General features: G+C 43.5%; 1 protein-coding gene across 1 annotated transcript in view; it reads right to left on the bottom strand.

The window, feature by feature from the left end:
• The window catches only part of LOC145415046 (uncharacterized), a 1,008,740-nt gene that overhangs the window by 662,380 nt on the left and 323,189 nt on the right, over nucleotides 1-23,171 (bottom strand). The window contains exon 7 of the mRNA XM_080284461.1: nucleotides 9,367-9,511. Within this exon, the coding sequence (XP_080140587.1) occupies nucleotides 9,367-9,511 (145 nt within the window). The remainder of the gene's footprint in view (nucleotides 1-9,366; nucleotides 9,512-23,171) is intronic.

Genomic DNA, 23,171 nt, shown 5'->3' with positions numbered 1-23,171 from the left:
TTCCTCACCATCTAACCTCGCTGTACATTCACTAACTTCACCTCTCTCAAAGACCATCACTTTACTCTTCCCTACATTCACCTTTAGGTTCCGTTTCTTACACACTCTCTCAAACTCATCCACCAAGCCTTGCAGCTCCCCTTCGTCTTCACTCAACAACACAGTATCATCTGCAAACAACAGTACAGGGAGTTTCCAAACACTATCCTCTCTCACCAGGACCACTCCAACATCCACTACCCTACCTTGTACCTCTTTTATTACCCCATCCATGTACAGATTGAACAACCATGGAGACATGACACATCCCTGTTTCAAACCAACTTTCAAAGAGAAAAATTCACTTAGTTCACCATCCACACGCACTGCAGCCTTCGCACCATCGTACATACTCTTCACAGCATTCAACAACTTCCCATCTACTCCATATATTCTTAACACTTTCCACAATCCTTGTCTATCCACCCTGTCATATGCTTTCTCCAAATCCATGAAAGCCATATACAACTTCTTTCCCTTCTCTAGAAACTTTTCCACTAAAGATCTAAGAATGAATATCTGATCTACACAACCTCTTCCCTTCCTAAAGCCTCCCTGTTCTTCTCCAACTAATTTCTCGCGTCCAACACGCATTTGTCCAGCACGATTCGCGTCCAGCATGGAGAGCAAAAAATTAGTACAATTTAATACGATTTAAGTACCGTAAAACGGGTGCGTAAGCATAACACTGACGGAAATTTCTCCCGCCACAGTGCCATTCAGTCGCATAATTCACATTGGACGGTGCTTTTATCTCGCTGTATTTTCTGCCCTTGCTACTGCATTTTACCCTCCTCACGATGCCTAGGAAGCCTTCTGAGAACCCCAAGAAGCGGTGGCACCTCCGTCAGGCCACCAAGCTAGAATTCATCGAGAGGCAGAAGAAAGGGGAGAGGAATTTCAAAGGATTTATGAGGGAGGTTGAGGAGGAGCAGCAGCCATTATCCGCTAGTGACGCCAGCAGCCATCCTCCAGGGACCCAGTAGGACTACCTACAGCCTCGGATATCACCTTCCATTCCCAGCAAGCCCAGCAACACTGTCCTAAAAGGTTAGTTATCATTCATAGTACAGTACCATTTATTATAATTACAGGAGTACCAATATATGTATGGGTATATGGTAGGTATTTAGGGTGACTTTTCCTAGGGTTGCTGACATAATTTATTTTTCCCCATAAGCTCTGTTGTTTGTCCAACACGTTTTTGGTCCAACACGGGACCCATGCATGACAATATTACCGTGTTGGACGCGAGGGTACTGTATACAGTATATATACTTGTATATATACATGTGTATATATATATATATATATATATATATATATATACAGTATATATACAGTATATATATATATATATATATATATATATATATACAGTAATCCCCGTACTATCCGGACGCCCACTTTCCGGACATCCCCACTTACCAGACATTGTGGGGCTGGACCTTCGGAACCCAAAAATGGCCAAAAAAAGAAAAACTCACCCCAAAATCCGAATTTTTTCCCACCCGTAATTTGAAATTGCCGTGCAGCACCGAACAGCTGTTGCACCACAGACCCTCCCCCCTTCCTTCCTCCCCCCCTCCCCCCTCTCCCCTCCTCTGTCAGGGTTGCCATTTGGTATTTTTCATTACCAAATGTGGGCCAATTTGATCATGAAAAATTCGTCTGGTAATGAATCAGAGTAATGCATCGTCAAACGGATTTGTCAATGTATGATGATACACAGGATGGATATGGTGGATTGTTTGCTCTCTCTGATTAATCTGCTAACATACATAGCGTGAAAATAACCAACATGCTGTTACTTATGAGATGAGTGATTACATGTATTTCCACTTGTATGTATAATTAGCGAAACATAAATGCTAGCTTTACGAATTTGGAAATGAAATGTTAAATTTGGTAATGAAAACTGAGGAGTTTGGTAATGTGGCCGTTGCGATCTGGCAACTCAGTTTCCCCCTCAACAACACCTAAACAGTTATTGCCTAACTTCGATCGCGGATGTAGCACATCGTAATGGGAGCCACATGTGATCATTTTTTTTGTGAATAAAAAGTGAACAAACTGCAATACCTCGCCACTAGACCACACGGGAATTTACAATGTTGTGCAGTGTTAAGAGATTAGAATTTAGAGTGCAAAGGATTAGCTGTGGAGTGCAAAAGGCAGTTGAATCTGGCCTGGTGCAATTAACAATGTGCTGTGTTAAACAGTTATAACTCACAGTGCAAAGAATTACTGTAAGTGCAGCACAACACTGGATTATTGCATGTGCTTCAAGAGCATTTTCACCACTCCCAAAACCTTACAAAAGGCAGCCACAAACGTGCTGTAATTACCCTGGATGAGGTACAATCACTTCTAATTCCTCATTCTTTGGTTCCTTTTCGTTCATTTCAAGCTTCATGTCCATTATTGGTGTGAAGAGGGTCTTAAATAGGTTTAAATATGTGCTATGCATGTCCTGTAGGGAGTTATTTAGGTGGCTTTCAAAATTAGGCGGGGTTAGGGTCCATAAGTACCAGTCCAGGAGCCAGGGACTTGTAAGTACCCAGAATGTTTCTTATTGTACTGTATTTTCCATACTTACCTCTAAAACCTCATTTCACTCTTTTATGTCCCTTATTGGTGTGATTAGGGTCTTAGGTGCTATACATGTGCAGAAGGGAGGTGTTTTTCTGAGTTAGGCTAGGTTAGGGTCCATAACTACCAGTCCAGGAGCCAGAGACTTGTTGTAAGTACCCAGAATGTTAAATATTGTATAAACTCGCCTCTAAAACTCATTCTCTGGTTCTTTTGCATTTATTTTAGTCTTTTATGTCCCTTATTGGTGTGATTTGGGTCTTAAATAGGTGCTATGAATGTCCAGAGGGAGCTGTATAGGTGTTTTTCTAAGTCGGGGTCCATAAGTACATGTCCAGGAGGCTGGGGCCCACTATCCGGACAGGACCACTTTCTGGACATGCCTTTGGTTTTATTACATCGGATAGTGGAGGGATTACTGTGTATATTATAAATATATATATATATATATATACAGTACTCGTCAGAAGTATTCAGCATTGTCCGCCGGGCGCGCAATAATTATGGCCCAAAAAGAATCACCTATTTTTGGGGGTAAGAATTGAGCCACAAGTTTGAGCTCCGAGCATGACGTCACGGTAGCCTGAGGGCTTCTGACGCGCTGGTTGGTTCCCGCCTCAGTCGCCCACGGGCTGCCTGAGAAAGAGGAACTCCGCCGAGTGTCCCTCTCAAATTGCGCCATTTTTTACCAAGTGTCCCGCAGTGTTTTGGCCTTCAAAACTTTGTTATGGCACCTACCCGTGAACTATTGAGTGAAATCATATCCCAGATCATTGCTCTAAAGGAGGCAGGCCACCAGACAAAGGAAATTAGTGAACTGGTTGGTGTGGCACGATCGACAGTGCGTCGTTGGTGTGCGCGGTTTCGGGAGGAAAACAGTGGTGAAGTTCCCACAAAGAAACCGAGGTCTGGTAGGCCTAGGAAAACTTCCCCAAGGTCTGTTAATGTTTTAAAACGTGCAGTGGAGTTTAATCCTCGTGTGAGTGCATAGAAAATTAAGGAGAGCAACCCGGAAGTGTTTGGTGAGGTGTCAGTGAGAACAGTGTCTCGTAGGGTGCATGAGCTTGGTTACACAAGTCACAGGCCTGTGAAAAAGCCTCTTCTCACCAAGAGCCAAAGAATTCGTGGGCTTGCCTTTGCTAATAAATATCTAAACTGGGGTGAGGAGCAATGGTTGTCAGTGTTGTGGTCTGATGAGGCAACATTTAGAGTTACCTGTAACAGAGGAGCACGTGTGTATCGACGCAAAGGTAGTGACCCACTTGACCCACGGTATGTAGAAAGCACAGTTAAACATCCTGATTCACTCATGGTATGGGGTTGTTTCTCAGGGAAGGGTTTGGGGAAGCTTGTTGTACTTCCCAAGAACCTCAGAGTGAATCAGGATGTTTACCTGGAGCTTCTGTGTGATCATTTACCAGACTCCTTCGAGCTAACAGGTGCACGAGTGTTTCAGCAGGACGGTGCACCTGCTCACAAGGGCAAATCGGTCACCAATTGGCTTCGTGACTGCGAGGTATCATTCATGACAGACTGGCCAGGAAATAGCCCAGACCTCAACCCGATTGAAAACCTCTCGTACCTCGTAAAGAAGAGTCTCCAAGGGAAGGACGTGAGCTCTCTGCCTATGCTGGAAGCCGCCATTCGTGACTCCTGGGACAAAATACCCCTCCAGCACCTCAGGAGCCTCGCCCTTTCACTTCCAAGACGTCTCAGGTCCATGAAGAAACGTAAAGGCTACCCTACGAAGCACTAAAGGTAAATAAAATGCATTATTTATATGTTTTTTCAATGTTGAAAGGTTTGTTTCTCAGGAGGGACACAGGGCGCTCCATACTTCTGACAAGCACTGTATATATATATATACAGCTACTGTAAATTGAGTTAAGACCTCTCCCCACAAAGTACAGTATTAAAAAAACACAGAAATCATAGTACAGTATATCACATTGTTTGTTCATGAAATGTCATTCATTACTATGAAATCATGTTTCCCTTGTTTTTCAGGACCAGTTGGATGCGTTTTGGCATGGAATCACTTAGATCTCTACAGTAATCTAAGGATATTTCTTTGCACCAAACCTTTGTCAGTTCAGTTTTGAGGTTGTCCAGATTGGGTGTCTTCCTTTCTGCCATGATTTTCTTCATCTTTGTCCAGAAGTTTTCTATCGGATTTAGATCCGGACTGTTGCCAGGCCACTCGAGGACCTCAATCTGATTATCCTGAAGCCATTTTGTCATCTTTCTTGATTTGTGACATGGAGCTCAATCATGCATGAAAAAATCGCACTCATGAAAAGTAAAAAAGTTTAACAAATGATCTTTCAGAACTTGAATATACCAGCCATCATTCATCACCAAGTTTTTAAGAAGAAAATAGAGGCCTCCCCTTCCCATTTCACCTGAAAAACACCTCCATTCCATTACTGACTGTGAGTGCTTAACAGTCGGCACAGTGTAAGCAGGGTCATATCGACTACGGGAGGCAGGGCGACGAACCTTGGCAGAACGCACCTGGAACACTTGAAATGTGCTTTCATTGGAAAACATAACATTTCTCCACTCAACCGATGTCCAGTATGCATACTTCCTGGCAAACTGAATGCGTTGCTTCTTCATGCAGTCAGTGAGAAGCAGTTTCTTGGTTGCAGTGCTGCTTGGGAAACCCAGCTCCTTCTGCAAGTGGTGTTGGATAGTTCGAACTGAGATGTCTTGTAACAACTGGTGATGCATTCTCTTCAATTCTGCTGCTATCAGTCAAGGATTCATGATTACTTTCCTCCTCAAAAGCGTATCTGTACCTCTGAAAGTCGTCCTCTTCTTTCCACCGCCATGCTTGTGCTCTGGTACGACATCAGGTGGTAGGCCGCGCGCTGCAACAAGAATCTTCATGACGGTTGACTTTGTGCGTCCAGGACATTCATAAATCGTGTTGATAGGGACATTATCCTGCCTCCATGCAATGATACGGACCCTCTCATCCCTTGAGCAGTACTTTCCAGGCATGACAACTCGACTCTAGGAAAATAACATGGCAAACAGTAATGTATACGAAAAGAGCGAGGTGCAAGCTCGGAGCAACGGGAACATATACTCCCACTTGCTTCTGGGCAAGCACTGACATGCTGAGTGTTTCATCACCTCCTGCCAACATCAGAGGAGTTGCCAGTTACATCTTGCCCAAAAAATTCACTTCGTAGAGGTGGAAACACAAAGCAATGACAAACAACTCTCCAATAGCAATTCTGTGTGTAGGTCCTATGTCAATTTGCATGGGTGTATGTATATATATACAGTAATCCCTCCAATATCCAACGTAATAGAGCCATAGGCAGGCCCGGATAATGGTCCTGTCCGGATATTGGGCCCCAGCTTATGGACTTGTACTTATGGACCCTAACTCAGAAAAACATCTATACAACTCCCTCTGGACATGCATAACACCTATTTAAGACCCAAATCACACCAATAAGGGACATAAATGACTGAAATAAATGCAAAAGAAGCATAAAATGAGGTTTTTGAGGTAGGTTCATACAATATTCAACATTCTGGGTACTTACAAGTCCCTGGCTCCTGGACTGGTAGTTATGGACCCTAACCTAGCCTAACTCAGAAAAACACCTCCCTACTGCACATGCATAGCACTTAAGACACAGCATATTCACACCAATAAGGGACATAAAAGAGTGAAATGGGGTGTTTGAGGTAAGTATAGTATGGAAAATACAGTAGAGTACAGTATGAAACATTCTGCCTACTTACAGCAAGTCCATGGCCATCTCAATGAATAACCGCCTCCTCTCAGACTCTGACAGTAAGAAGGATTTCCTGAAGCACTTGCAGTAAACTTTTCATGATGTCTTGCACTGAACTTAGTCATTCGCACTCAGAAGTCCATTCTCTTCACACTGCGCACTCTTGTCTAACTTATTCTCCATTGTAACTTAATAAGTGTTGCACTCTGCACTTTAAGTCTTTCCACTCTTATAACCATTTTCTAAATAAAAAACAAGTTAATTTACGTTAAATTTAGTCCAAAAATTGCTTGTCTTTTCACTCACAACTGTAAATCCTTAACACAGTGCACTGTTTTTTTCACTGCACAACACTGTAAATTCCTGTGTGGTCTAGTGGAGAAGTTCTTGGTGTCTAATCACTGTCAGAGTCTGACAGTAGCACAGGGAGGTGACCTAGGGTTGCGTCGCTGGGCCGTGGTGATGGCGTACCCACTGCAGACGACTCTGAAGACAGACGCAAACTCACGTTGAGCGGTGACTCCACCGTGGCTGATGTGCTGGGCTGTGGCTCAGAGCATGAGGGCCTGTCTTGGGGAGGCAACGGAGTGGAGCCAGGGCTGGGCACAACGGGGGTCACGGGCCTGAAAAAGCTGTCAATGGTTGATAAACGCAAGGAATGACGATTCTGACGATTTATGATGTGCTGCCTGAAAGCTCGCACTTTCTCCACACGTCCCAAGGGCCCCATCTCCCTGTCGCAGTCCGGGTGTTCCAGGTAATCCAGAACAAACTCTAGGTGTTCCCGGAGTGCGCTCAGCTTGGGGATGGCTGGAGTTGTGTCATGCTGAGAGGAGTCCACATCATCGTCGCTGTCCTCGTCGGAATCTTCAAGCTGGGTACTGACACCTGCAACTGAAGATGCGATCTCAATATCAGACAGGGTCTGATACCCAGGATCGCCCTCGTCGTCATCCAACCACTCAAGCACGTCGTCCACATCAACATCGTCGCCGTGCGTACGCAGACGTGCATGGAAGTCATCCACGTCAAAACCTAGGAAATCATACTCCACATCTGTTCTGAGATGCAGACGAGACCAACCATTTTCTAGAGTCTTGACAGGGATTTCCTTCCATGCACTGGCCCAGTTGTAAATGGCAGACTTGACGCTGTAGCAGGAAAGGTTTTCCAAAGTCCGCTGGCCTCGCGTGTCCCGTCCCTCCCTGCGCTCGTCCTCGTCCTTAAGAACAACCATCACCTCGTCCAGGAACTTCCGGCGGTATAGGCGCTTCGTTGCCACGATCACTCCTTGGTCCATTGGTTGGATGAGAGCAGTCGTATTAAGTGGCAGAAACATGCACCTAATGTGGCCATTCTCAGCCACCAAGTCCTTGTCGCACGGGTGGGCAGATGCATTGTTGAGGAGAAGGAGGGCCTTTACCTGGTCACGTGGGATTCCCAGTTTCTCCGTCTTGTAATGTATGACCTTGACGAAATGGCAGTGGAACCAGTCTTTGAAGATCTGGCTGTGAACCATGCTTTCAAAGAATGGTACCAGATGACAGGAAGGACATCCATCACCCCACAAAGACACCGAGGTTGCTTTGCACGGCCAACAATAACGGGCTGAAGCCGGTGCATGCCGTTAGCATTGGCACAACACAAAGCAGATATCCGTTCCTTGGAGAGCTTGCGGCCAGGTACACGCTTCTCCGTCTCCTCGGCTAGAGTGTTCGTTGGCAAAGAACGATAGAATAAACCAGTTTTGTCAGCATTGTAGACTTGACCGAGAATGAGGGCCTTCTTGTCGATCAAGCCCTTCACCGTGTGCCGAAACTTGTCAAGTCCATCCTCGTTAGCGTCCAAAGCTTCGCCATGAGACTTACGGTTGGTAAGGCCATGCCGTAACTTAAACGCGAAGAGCCAACCCTCGGATGTCTTGAAGTCTAGGGCGTCGTGAAGCCTGGCGAACTTCTCTGCAGCAGCCTCAGCTCCGTACCACGTACCATCACACCAGCAGCACGTTGCCGTCAATACCAAATCAACGTAGAGTGGTCGACTTCAGCAAACTTGGCAGTAAACATCACCTTCCTCTCCACGTTACGTTTGTTTCTCGACGAGAAGTCAGCCGTGCACTGCATAAGTTTGTCTCGGGATGTCTTAATATCAAAGAAAGTAGATCGGGCCAGGTTAAACTCGCGGAGGATGCGTGAAGAAGACCACCCCGCATCTACTTTCTCCAATATCTCCCGCTTCTTCTCCAGAGTCAACACCACTCTCTTCCTCTTCTCAGGCGGCGGGGCCATCATCACACACACGAAGGAGAGGCACGAGAGCAGCAGGAGTCCCTGCAGCAGGTAAGGCACCACCACAAAAGCGAGCACGTGGGCAGCCATGACGACAAGCATTCACTCGCGATGAGAGACAGGCGGAAAGTGGGGAGGATGCAGGGGTGCTCTAGCGGACGTCAGAGGAATGACGCGCCACAACAAAGCTGTCCCATGCCCTGCGCGCCAAGTTCAAATTATGGGCAGGAATTTTTTTTTTTTTTTCTAATTTTTTGCGGTTTTCGGACCATTTTGGGAATATTGGATCCTGGGACGATCATGTCCGGTTAGTGGGGATGTTTGGATAGTAGGCGTTCGGATATTAGAGGGATTAATTATATACTATATATATATATATATATATATATATATATATATATATATATATATATATATATCACAGAACAGGACAATTAAAGGTACATCTCTGTACATTGCCATCAGAAAGCAGAAAGGCACAACAAAGAACTACATGAATGCTGAAGCAGGAATGCAATTTATAAGGAATAAACTATGAATGGATGGATAAGAATAAACCACAATAAACATCTAAAGGAGTTATTCTACATTTAGAAAAGAAATTCAGTCCCACACTAACCTAAATGAGTTATACTGGGCTAAAGCTACAAATTAATATGTATGCTCACAACATCCCTTCCCTGCCTCACCTTTTGGCCTCATCAACTGGTGGGACAAAAAAGAGTGGCCGATGTGTAAGGAGAGGTTTTGGAGGAGGCCATTCCCATGATGTAGTCTTAGCTGCATGGTCAATGAAAAAGATTCGCCCATGGCCATCCTTCCGCGCCTCAACATCTGGGTAAGACGGTGTAAGATTGATTTAGAAATAAGATGTGAAAACTGCCAATTCATTAACATCATTGGTATGACTATTAACTTCTTTATCTATCTACAAGTAATGTCAAATACTATGTATTTATCTATCTTTAGCTGGATGCCTTAATCCCAGAAGGGGTGGCCATAAACCTATGTCACCCTGTTCTCCTCCATCAAGCTGTCCTCCCTCTACTCACATCATTCATATACCACTCCACCACATCCAACTACCTCATCCTCAGTCTTCCCCTCCTCCTTTCTCTCTCCACCTCACTCACAAACATTTTCCTAGTCAATCTCTCATTTGTTATTCTCTCTAAATGACCAAACCACCTCACGGTGCTTCATCAAACACTTTCCAGTATATACAGATCAAAGAGAATGCTTGTTGACTTCCTCATTTGTATGTCTTCCTCTCCATGTAACTCAATAAGTTCCTCTTAATTAACTCACTTCCACTTCTCCTGCTCTTGCATCCTGTTAATTAGGGTGGTATGACAATACAGTCATGCAGTGATATCCATACTATCATGCTCACTTCCTTATTCTACTGCCCTTAGTGAACCTGAAACCTTTCTTCCCTGCTGTACCCTCAATGTGCTTCATCCTCTAAACTAGCGGTTCTCAAATTTTTCAGTGTGACCCTATTTGGAATACTTCAAGACTTCACGACCCACAGGGTAAAAAAATCAAATGTACACAGTGGAATATAAACTTTTTTCTAAACAGAGAGAGAGAGAGTAACTGGTATACCTGTATAGCTGATTGTAGTTATGATACATGTGCTAATAGTGTAAAAAGATAATTACAATTTCAGTTAAGTAAATAAAATACATTGAAAGCATTAGCCCTATTCTATGTCCCTGCAACCCATCAAAATTCCTCTGGCGACCCATAGTTTGAGAATCACTGCTCTAAACCTCTGCCCATGCTTATCACATCATGTTATATTTGAAGGCTCTCACATTCTCTGTTTCCTGACCATTCAGCCCCACTTTGGATCCATATTCTTGACCTGAAAGAGAAAGAGAGAGAGAGAGAGAGAGAGAGAGAGAGAGAGAATATATAAAGGTATAGCAGCCGTAGTTCTCTAATAACCAACTACTGATGAGAGGATCCCACGAGGGACAGAGGCATTGCTGGATAATGGTAACAGTGATATTGAAAATTCTGACTAATATGGCTGGCTTAGCCAAATTAGGTTTTACTTCTAGCTGCCACCACCTTACTGCATTCAGGAAAAGGATGTATCCACACAAAAAATGGTCAATATCTCAATATTTTATTGCAGGATGGTTCAGTACTATGAACCTCATTCATTTTCTTTCATTTTTATAATGACTCCAACATGCTTGCATGCCTTGGCCTTGGTCACCACCTGGCGGTTATCCATGCTGCTAGACCTCTGGCAACCTCCCTATTCAATCTTTTATCACTATGATCTTGTCCCATGTGTTCCCTACGTGACAGAAAGTGGGTTGGCGGAGGGTTAGTGCCCCTTCCCGGAAAACAACTAAAAATACGAACAAGAAGCCTTGGACCAGGACTGACCAAAAGATGATAACTAAGGACTGAACAAAGGACATGATACGGATGGCGACATAGAATGTAAGGGGTGCAAATGATGAGGTGAAAGAAAGAAAGATTGTCCAGGTGCTTGTGGGGGCGAAAGTGGATATATGTGGATTAACTGAAACTAAATGGACAGAGAGTGTGTGAGAGAATGGGAGTATGGTTGGGGTATATGTGCAGGAGTAGGTGAGAATGAGAGGGCAAAAGGAGTGTGTATTGTTGTCAGTAACAGATGGAAGGAGAATATATGAGAGTATGGATCAGTTGGCTCAAGGATTGTGGGGGTAAGACTGAAAGTTGGACTACATATGTGGGCAATTGTGTAAGTGGATGCGCCAACACAAAATCATGCAAGCAGAGTGAGAGAAGAGTTCTGGACGAATGTGGAAGTGTGCATGGAAAAGTGTGAAAGGAATGAGAAAGTGTTTTTGAATGGTGATATGAATGGTAAAGTAGGGAATGTGAAGGTGGATGGAGTAATTGGTGAGTGGGATGTGCTTGATGAGATAGATGAGAATGGTAGTGTTTTGGTGGACATTTATGCCAGGAGGGCGCTGGTGATAGCCAATACCCTCTTCAAACACAAAATGATCCACAGGTATACACGGTGGGTGATGAGAAGGGTGGGTAGTGAACTGAATGAAAGGAAGGCAATGACAGATTACGTGTGTGTGGATGAAAGGATGCGAAGGTGTGTAATGGATGCAAAAGCATATAGAGGTTGAAGGAGTGGACTTTCTGACCACCACCAAGTGGTGGTCAGAATAAAGGTCCAAGTAAAATGGAGAAATAGAAGAAGGGAAGGAAGGAAGGAAGGACTAGATGCAAGGAGAGTGGAGAGGCTACAAGAGGATGAGAAAAAGGCAGAATACAAGAGAGAAGTGTAGGAACAATTGCATAAATATGAATTGGAGCAGATGGGGGATGTGAAAGGTGTGTGCAAGATATTTACATAAGAAATATATACAGCATGTGAGGTGGTGTGTGGGATGAAGAGGAGACGAAAAGGGGTGTAGGGAACAGCATGGTGGAATGAAGAAGTGAGACAAGCTGTGGGACAAAAGAAGAAAGCAAATGATGAATGGATAAGAAATAGGGGCGTGGAAGTTGAGAGATGGAAGAGAAAGTTATATATAGAAAGCAAGAGAGAGGTGAAAAGATTAGTAACAGAGAGTAAGAAGAGAGTGGATGAGGAATTAGGAAGGAATTCGAGTGTAAAGTGGAGGGACTGTAAGAATGTGTTCTGGAAAGAGGTAAAAAGAGTTAGATAGGGTGGCAATGAAGTTAGTCGGGGAGTGAAAGATAAAAATGGTAGATTACTAGTGGAGAAGGGAGAAAGGGTGAGCAGATGGAAAGAACGCTTTAAGGAATTGTTGAATATAGAGAATGAATGTAATGCAAGTATAAGTGGCTGGGGAAAGGCTGGGAGAAAGAGGGAGGTGAGAGGACAGGAAGAAATCAGTAGGATGGAAGTTATGGAAGCAATGAAGAAAGTCAAAATGGGGAAAGCCCCAGGAACTGATGGAGTGTGTGGTGAAATGCTGAAGCATGGGGGAGATAGCAGTAGAATGGAGATGGAAGATGTGCAGATTGGCCTGGGAGGAAGGTAGAGTCCTGGAGGATTGGAAGTCAGGTATAATTATTCCCTTGTACAAAGGGAAAGGGGAAAAAGAAGTGTGTGGTAATAAATAATAAATTCAATACCCATCCTTCCTCTCAACTCCTCAATCACAATCCTAGCCTTTTGCCCCCATCTCCACCCAAGGCTTCATATTCAAGGACACACTACACATCCATCTTGTCATTGTCATTTCTGTACATCTATCCCTAAAAATATCATCTTCCTTTACTGCCCAGGACTCACTGCTACACAACATTGCAATCCTAACACAAGCTACAAGGATCCCTTAACATGAAAGAAGGACTCTCTCAGTGTTTGGGAAGACAACAGCTCCCTGAACTTCCTCCAACCACTGCTTACCCTAGCCACAGAACTAGCTCTAGCCCCATTTTCATCACATACCACATTCCCCAAATAACAAACCTCCTCCACACACTCAAGGGACTCTCCAGCAAGATCAATCGTTTCCAACCTTTCAATCTCTACATGCTCTCCCGTACACGCACAAAATCAGCATTATTTCAAAGCCTACTTCTAATACCATTACCTGCACATCTCTTATACACCCACCTATCACCGTGGAGTTACTTCCCACATCCTTGTGGCATACTGCACATGGTCAAATGCCCTCTGCTTTGATAGTACTAGAGTCAGACGTAGATTTTGTTTTATCCACATTAATGCCAAACTCTTGTACTCCAAATCCTCTCTCCACTTCCCAACTCTTTCCTCCGCCTCTCTCTCATTCTCGATGATCAACACCAAATCATTAGCACACATCTCCCATGAGAGTTCAGTTCTGAAGTCAAGTGGGTGAGCTTCAGCCACATGATAAACAATAATGGGCTTAAGACTGACCTTTGATGTATGTGCATGCCAACAATCATGGAAACTCATTGCTCAAATCTCCGTTCACTCTCATCTGAGTGCAAGCACGTTTGTACACTGCCATAACCACTCTAACCAGCCACTCCTAAATCTCAAGCTTTCACATTGCCCACTTCATTACCTCCTTAGGAACTCTGTCAAAGGCTTTCTCCAAATCAACAAAAACAAAGTTGAGCTCCCATTTCATTCCTATGTATTTTTTATGATGGTGTCATGCAATGAATATTGTATCAGTGGTCCCCCCTGGGGAAGGGGGGATAGAATACTTCCCCAGTATTCCCTGCTTGTCGTAAGAGGCGACTAAAAGGGACACTTTTATCTACATTCTCTTTGCTCTCTTTCTTTCCCTTGTACTTTGTCTGTCCAAACCCTCTGCATTTTCTTTTCATTTAGTTAATTTCCTCTCTCCACTGTCTGGTTCCTGCAAGTCACTGGCATTAGCTCCAGGGTAAAATATTTTTTTTGCCTAAGAAATCTTGATGAACTCTGGTGACGAAGCAATGGCCCTCAGTCCCGTGCAGCCCTTAAGTGGGCAGGGGGTGCTAAGAATCCCACGGTGTAAAAATAAGTTTATACATCCAAAAAGAACCTTAAGAATAGGAAACTGGAATGTTCGAACTCTCAATCAGGCTAGTAAAATGGAAGAGCTTATTTCAGTGTTCAAAGAATACAAGATGGATATTTGTGCTCTTACAGAAACGAGGTTGCTTGAAGCTGGTAAAATGAATTTGGAAGATGGTATTACTATGTTGGTTTCTGGTAGGAGTGATGGAAATCATTACCAAGGAGTAGGCTTACTGCTGAGTAGAGATGCTTGTAAAGCAGTATGTGAGTTTGAACCAATTAATGAGCGCTTGCTTTATGCTCGTTTAAAATCTGATCATGGTAATATCAGTATGGTTGTAGGGTATGCTCCGACAAATGAGGCTGCTGATGAAATGAAGGATGACTTTTATGAGAAGCTGCAGGATGTAGTGAATAGAGTGGCAAGACATGATGTGTTAGGTTGCACTGGTGATATTAATGCGATCAGTGGTCTCTTTGCCTGCCATAACACCAAACTGTATTTTATCAACAGTCAATCTTTCTCTTATCATACCTGCCAGAGCTCTCTCCATTACTTTCATTATCTGAACCAAAAGTTTTATGTCTCAATAACTTCCTTTTTCTAGGGCATCACGCTTCCCTTTACACACATTTACAATCATGCCCTTCAACTAGTCATTTGGAACAACAACACACTAATATGTAATAGAATTATCAAATCAGTAATAATAATAATAATAATAATAATCTGGCCTTTTGTTTCTCAAAAGCGCCAGTTCTTCCTTTTGGGAATTCACTAGCGCTCGACACACATACATTATTTTTACAATTACAAGAATTGTGACATTTCTTGTATATAATACAAGCTACATCATATATACATGAAAGTGGCAATAATTAAACCCTATAATCATCTGTCATAATACCTCTCTCCAGGTCATAGCATTTTGAAAAAAGAAAGGCTTTCAGCTGTCTCTTAAAGGATTCAACAGTAGAGAGCTGTCTTATGGACAATGGCAATCTGTTATATAATCTAGGGGCTCTATATGCAAAAGAACGATCAGAGAAAGATGACTTGTGAATGGCTCCTGGCTCATCAAGATGCAAGGAATCATCTTCACTGCGTAACATCACACCCGGGCGTGTCGATGGAAGTTTTAACAATTCAGCAAGATACTTTGGTTCACCAAACTTAAGAACCTTGAATGTAATAAGACACAGTTTAAATTCAATTCTAGCCTTTACTGGTAACCAATGCAACTCAATCAGAAACGGGGTAGTTGAGGTTCTCGGGGGGAGACCAAAGATAAGCCGTGCCGCCCTGTTCAACACAGACTGAACTTTTGTTAGTATATTATTTGGAAGACCTATATCTCCTGAGGACTTCAGCATCTCGGCAGTCAACCTAGTCACACCCGCCGCCTTTCCCAACTGCATCCTGCTGATTGCTCTGCTCACTGCAGAAGCATCAACCTAAGGCCAAGGGCCAAACACTGGGGATCCACTGATCTCTGCTGTATAAATCCTCAATTAGCAACACCAATTATAATGCTCTCTTTAATAATTATCTTCACTATCCTTAGTGTCCACCACTAGCTTTCCTTCATCTTTCTTCACTCAGTCCTCACTTATGATATCCTGTTTTCTCTCTTCATCTGTTTTGGCCCCTTAAATACCACATTCTTCCTTTCGGCACCATTAGGGCTCTCCAATGAAAGTCTCAGATTCACAGGTTTTGCCCTGTACACCTCCTTTCTGGCCCTACACTTGGCAGTCAACTATTGCTCTCTGTTAGAACCTTTTTTCCATTCCCAGAAAAATCATTATTGCTAAATATCCAAATTTTTATTGAAAGTAAATATTATGGAATTAAAATATTGTTTTGACAAGCACTATTTTCTTCTATAACAAACATGAATGATACATACAGCCCTAGTGGTATATACCCAGTAATGTACAATAAAACCTTAACTTAGCAGACTAGTAAGGGCAAAACCCAGTCCACTGCTGCCAACTGTCCACTGCTTGCATAGTTAGCCCCCATACCTATCCAAACAATCACAAAATAAAACACAAATACCTCTCATTAAGATACAGTAAATCATAATAATAAACAACACAAAAGAAAAATAATGAAAAGACAAAAAATAACAATTGTTATTATTATCTTTTATTATTATTATTATTATTATTATTATTATTATACATATATACATACATACACACTGTACATCATCTAATCCTGTGTTGCCCCATGATGAGTGTAGAAGCCCGGAACTAGGGAAGTCGGTCCTGACATTTGAAATGACAGTGACTAGTCTCACTCATCCCTGAGTGGCATTACATGAACAATAAACCCCAACCATCCCTTGGATATAAACCTACACAGGCTTAATCTGATTGGAGTGCCCTAGTTACCCACTAAACTGCCAGTTACCATAAGGTGGTTACATGGTTACCACCCAGCATTGTAAATAGTTTCCTGGTGTACAGGAAACCATTTGGCTTGTCACTCAGTGTAGAGTCACCCACAGACAGAAGGATGGGGGTGGCTCTACAGTGAGTGACATGCTAAATGGTTTCCTGTACACCAGGAAACCATTTCCTACCCTGGGTGGTAACCATATAACCAACTTATGGTGCCTGGTGGTCTAGTGGGTAATTAGGGTGCTCCAATCATACTGAGACTGTGTACGTTTATATACAAGGGGTGACTGGGGATTATCGCTCACGTAATGCCGCTCAGGGATGAGTGAGGCTGGTCACTCTCATCTTAAATGTCAGGACCAACTTGCCTAGCCCTGGGCTCCTATGCTCCTCATGAGGCAACACAGGATTAGATGATGCATGAATGTATGTATAATATTAATAATAATAATAATAATAATAATAACAATTATAATCTTTATTTTTTGTCTTCTCATTACTGTACAGTACAGTCACTATTTTCGTGCCTAATTGGTACCACAATTGCGGCGTGAAATTTAAACTCACGAAATTCGTGTGTATACTTTACACGTTATAAGTGGTAATTGGTTCCGGGGTCAGCCACTTCACTGCCCCTTAACTACCCATTAATGACACAATACCCCTACTATAAATTACATACAGTTAATCAGACATATACTACTGAACAAAGAATTGACTAACACTGACACTTAGGCTGAACAGCTTGATGGGGCTTGAAGATGAGTTCCGAGGCTGAGAGCGGTGGTTAGTTACCACCTGCTCCCTCACTGCTCCCCGCCACCACTGTTGAGTCCCCCACACCACCACTTTCCGATGGTTCAACATCAAAGCCCTCCGAATCCAGTGGGAGCTCATCAAGCTCCGCAATGTCATCAATGTCCTCGTCCACAGCACCTTCGTCCTCCCCAGCCTGTATGTTCTCCAAAGCCTGGACAGTTGAATACAAGAGGACAGGAATGATGCCATCAGAGTCTGATGACGTGCATGAACTCTGGCGTTGAAAAGGTCCTTGTAATTAGACAGAAGTCTATCCACCATCAGGAGGAAAGTGTCCCTGATCTCTGTCTTCCCATCGTGTCCAAGATCTCTGTCTTCCCATCACATTCCTCAATTTGCTCTTTCAAACAAGCACTGGTTGTCAGCAATTCTGTGATTTGGCGAGATGTTGGTTCACCTGGTGGGACAGGTAAGAGTTCCTGAACTTCGTTGTCACTGACTCGTTCGTCTGTTTCCAACATCTCCTCAATGGTCGGTTCAAAACAAGTGACTGCGGAGATGCAGGGGCTCGCGAATATCATAGGAAAAAAACATTCCCTTGCCACTACGAAATGAAATTTCGCGAGAGTATATATCACGAAAATAGTGATTGTACTGTCTTCTTCTTTTGTGTTTATTATTATTATTATTATTATTATTATTATCATTATTATTATTATTATTACTATTATTATTATTAATAAATGAGAGTATGCTTAGCAACATCCAATCAGCATGGTACTCCTGAGGAGGATGAGAATGCTAGTAACAAGGAGAGCTGGAGATTCTGTTTCACTAGCCATCAGGATATCCTTACCATCCCCATTTACTGATCTTTTTCAATGTGACACTAACACTGGGAGTAGGTCAATGTACTCTGCCAAACAGTTTTGTTCAAACTATCTCATACACTACCCTACATGTGCATTCTATACTGTACAGTAGGCTCTCAATCTTTGATTAATATTACTTTGATATTTCATACTTCCATCAGACTCGCCTGCTCGTCCAAAATTCGTGCTTCGATTTCAAAAGTCGTGCTTCAATAACTCAAGCCAGGTTGCGAGCGCAAGTCAAAGCCCATCTGTTCATCTGTCATGCCACCTACTGGCCACTTGGTGAAGCTTGCCCTCATTCAAAAGTTTGAAATCTTTTTTGTGATGATGGAGGCAGTGAAAGCATGAACAGCGTGGCTATGGTGATTGGGAAAAGGATAAGGAAGCAGGTGTTCACTCAAGCAGGGTTGGGGCGAGCGCGAGTGATGGCAGCGAGGGTGGCAGTGGTGGCTGGCAACAGTGACTCAACCATCACCTTGGAACCGGTCGGGACAATTTGCTGTCATAACAATAACAAGACAGTTCGCTGTCATTAATGAAGACAGCTATGAGTGATGACAGAATATAATTCAAAGGCGACTACAGCGAGGAAGAAACAAGTTAATTATTGACTAAAGGTGCAACTAATAAATACTGTAATATTCAAAGCCTACGCTATTGAACAAAAACTCTGATGGATCCCCCTGAAATACAGTTATTAAAATATTGACTAATTAATAATGTATATTTATGGAATGACGGGGAATCGTCCAGGGTGCAAATTGTCCTGACAGGGAACGTCCATGTTTTGATGGCGAATTGACTTGACGGTGAATTGTCTCGGAACCCAACACTCACCACATGAGCGTCATTCTTTCTATATTAAAGTGTGTGCAGCCTGTATTTCTTGCTTTTAATGCTAATAGTAAGTAAATATGTACTAAATATAAGCAAATATATGGCTGTGTTAAGATTTTGGGTGGGTATAAATGTATACGTAAAAGTTGATGTAGGTTTGTCGGCGACATGCCGGTCCCATTTATTTTTTTTCCTTAAGTTTATCAATTCACACTTCGATAAATCACATTTTGATAATTTTTCTCGGTCCCAAAACCGATCGAAGATCGAGAGCCTTCTGTACCCCACTATGTCACAGAGGTGCCAGGTGCCAGGAAAACAACACTACCTCATGGCAGATCTAAGGGGAAAAGTAGCATGGGCTCTGCCAGCACAGTTTTGAGACTGTGATAGAATGGCCCTCAAATTAGTGTCAGAGGGTACAGGGCATTGTGGTTTCCAGGCAGCCATTTCCACCCAACAGATAGGGTCTTGAACCCGGAAGTACTGGCCAAAGAGGTTGCCTGATCAGTGGATGTAAAACGGCAGAGCAGTTATAGTGCCAAGGCATGGTTGGAGAGTGTCCCTGTCGCTGTCCTGGCAGGATGCCCCGAGGCCACTGCCACAGCCACTGGCCACAGTTGGTGGGCTATGGGTCCCAGGTCCCATGCCTGGAATTGGGACTATGCAGGTAGGCGGAGCCTGTGGTCTGTCTCCCCCTGTATTTACCAGACTTATGTGTGGTGAAATCCTGAAGCATGGGGGAGAGATAGTAGGATGGATGTGGCAGATGTGCAGATTGGCCTGGGAGGAAGGTAGAGTCCCGGAGGATTGGAAGTCAGGTATAATTATTCCCTTGCACAAAGGAAATGGGGAAAAAGAAGTGTGTGGTAATCATAGGGGCATTTGTCTTCTTAGTATAATAGGAAAAGTGTATAGTAGGATACTTATTGACAGAGTTATAGAAAGAACAGAGGAATTAATTGGAGAAGAACAGGGAGGCTTTAGGAAGGGAAAAGGTTGTGTAGATCAGATATTCATTCTTAGATCTTTAGTGGAAAAGTTTCTAGAGAAGGGAAAGAAGTTGTATGCGGCTTTCATGGATTTGGAGAAAGCATATGACAGGGTGGATAGACAAGGATTGTGGAAAGTATTAAGAATATATGGAGTAGATGGAAAGTTGTTGAATGCTGTCAAGAGTATGTATGATGGTGCTAAAGCTGCAGTGCGTGTGGATGGTGAACTAAGTGAATTTTTCTCTTTGGAGGTTGGGTTGAAACAGGGATGTGTCATGTCTCCATGGTTGTTCAATCTGTTCACGGATGGGGTAATAAAAGAGGTACAAGATAGGGTAGTGGATGTTGGAGTGGCCCTGGTGAGAGAGGATAGTGTTTGGAAACTCCCTGTACTGTTGTTTGCAGATGATCTTGTGTTGTTGAGTGAAGACGAAGGGGAGCTGCAAGGCTTGGTGGATGAGTTTGGGAGAGTGTGCAAGAAACGGAATCTAAAGGTGAATGTAGGGAAGAGTAAAGTGATGGTCTTTGAGAGAGGTGAAGTCAGTGAATGTACAGCGAGGTTGGATGGTGAGGAATTGGAAAATGTGAGTACATTTAAGTACTTGGGTAGTGTGATGAGTAAGGATGGAGATTTGGAGGGTGAAGTGCTTGAAAGGGTACAGCAGGGAAGAAAGGTTGCTGGTTCTTTGAAAGCAGTGATAAGAAACAGGGAAGTGAGCATGGAAGTGAAAAAGTTACTACATGACAGTATTGTGATACCAACTCTAACGTATGGAAGTGAAGCTTGGACGTTGTTGGAAGGACACAAGTCAAGAGTGAGAGCAGTGGAAATGAGTTATTTAAAAGGAGCCTGTGGAGTCACATGGAGAGACAGGCTGACGAATGAGGATATAAAGGTGCGTTGTGGTGTGGATGTGGATGTGATAGTAAGTGTTATGAGGAACACACTGAGGTGGTTTGGCCATGTGGAGAGGATGGAGGGTGAAAGACTGACGAAGAGAGTGTACTGTATGTGAGTGAGGTGGAGGGGGGAAGAGGGAGGGGGAGGCCGAGGATGAGATGGAGGGATGGGGTGGAGAGGTATACGAGAGAGGGGGGTGTGAGTTGGGAGCAGGGCAGTGAAATGGCGGGGGACAGGACGATGTGGAGGCGATTTGTTTGTGGCCACCCCAAACGGGATTGAGGCGTCTGGCAATAGACAGATAGATAGAGATGATTAAAATGGGAAGAAAGAGTAATAAAAAAAAAGCCTGTGAAAATCGAATGACCCAAGGGGTTCAGAGTGGCATCGTGGAATGTGAGTAGTTTGAAGGGTAGAGCAGAGGAATTAGTAGAGATTCCAAGTAGGAGGCAGGTGGATGTCTGCTGCATACAAGAAGTCAGGTTCAGGGGAGAGGCAGCAAAGATGATTACTGGGAGGGACTGCAGATATAAACTACTGGAGGGAAGTGTAGATGGATATAGTGGTGTGGGTGTGCTGGTTGAGGAGAAATGCATGGAAAGTTTCAAGATTGTAATAACGGTAAATGAATAAATCTGAGCAGTGCAAATATTGTTTTGTAAGCTCATGATTTCAGTTATACTGATGTATGCTCCACAGGTTGTCCTGAATGATGTAGGAAAAGATAGATTCTGGGATGGCTTGATACGTGTGGTTGGTGGTACGGGGACTAATAAGAGTGTAGTTTTGGGTGGGGATTTAAATGCTCATGTGGATGATGCAACTCAAGGATATGAAGAGTACACGGGGGATGCAATATGGTATAAGCAAAGCAGAAGGGGAATGGATACCTGAATTTGGAGAAGCAATGAACATGACTAGGAAAAAGAGAGAATAGGCTGATTACATATAAGTCTAGGGGTCATAGTAGCCAGATTGACTATTTCCTGGTCAGGTGGGCTGATAGGAGGTTAGTGTTGGATTTTAAAGCTAAAGAGACCAAAAAATGTGTGCGGCAACACAAATTACAGATATGTGACATGGCGCTGAAGGAGCAGGTGGTGAAGAAAAGGATCTAAGCACCTACAAGGAAAATTTGGAAGTTGAAAAGCCAAGCAGTAGGGGATGCCTTCCTTAACGAGATAAGCAGTGTGGTGGATGAACATGGAGCTGTTGGGAGTAGTGTTAATGAACAGTAAGAAAGAACAATTTCTTGAGGGTTACTGATGCAAACTGTGGATGGACAAGGGGCCCTCTAGACATAGGGTAACATGGTGGTGGGATGAGGATGTGGAGGTCACAGTTAAAGAGAAAAGAAGATTTTTCCACAAATGGAAAAGGGGTGGTGGGGGCACTCACCATCTGCTCACTCGATGTAGTACTGCTCCTGGATGTCTGCCCTTTCCTCTCCTCCATCCTTCTTTCCTTCCATCCTCTTCTGTCTTTCTTTCCTTCATTCTTTCCTCTTACTTCTGCCTGTGGGTGACTCTACACTGAGTGACAAGCCCAATGGTTTCCTGTACACCAGAAAACCATTTACTATGCTGGGTGGTAACCATATAACCAAATTTTGGTGCCTGGTGATTTACTGGGTAATTACGGCACTCCAATCAGATTGAGCCAGCGAAGGTTTATATCCATGGAGTGGTTGGGGTTTACTGCTCATGCAATGTCACTCAGGGATGAGTGAGGCTGGTCACTCTCATCTTAAATGTCAGGACCAACTTGACTAGCCCCGGGCTCTTATGCTCCTCATGGGACAATGTAGGATTGGATGATGGATGGATGGATGGATGGAAAAGGGGTGGTAACAGAAAGGAATGCTTTGCTGCCAAGCATTGGGCTGGAAAGGAGGCTTACAGGGCAAAATCTGTCTCAGAGACTTTTACTGGTTAACCTAAACTATTAGTGCTGAACGGAAGAATATGGTATTTAAGGTAGCAAATCTGATGAAGAAGGAAAACAAGAATATCACAGGTAAGCAGTGTGTGAAGACTGATGAAGAACAGGTAGTGATGGAAAGTGAGGATATTAAAGATGCCTGGTGGGAACATTATAACTGGCTGCTGAATGAGGAGTTTGACTGGAGCAGGGAAAGTTTGGAGTCAGCGGATCCAAAGTCTGTCCCTTGGCCTGATTGATTGATGCTGCTACTGTAAGCAGGGTAATTGGCAGGATG

This window comes from Coenobita brevimanus, chromosome 101 (genome assembly GCF_032717465.1).
Source record: "Coenobita brevimanus isolate Jiangsu-jjx chromosome 101, ASM3271746v2, whole genome shotgun sequence".
Lineage (NCBI taxonomy): Eukaryota > Metazoa > Arthropoda > Malacostraca > Decapoda > Coenobitidae > Coenobita > Coenobita brevimanus.
The sequence above is the reverse complement of the archived record's forward strand: the minus strand, read 5'-3'. Positions and strand labels throughout refer to the sequence as shown.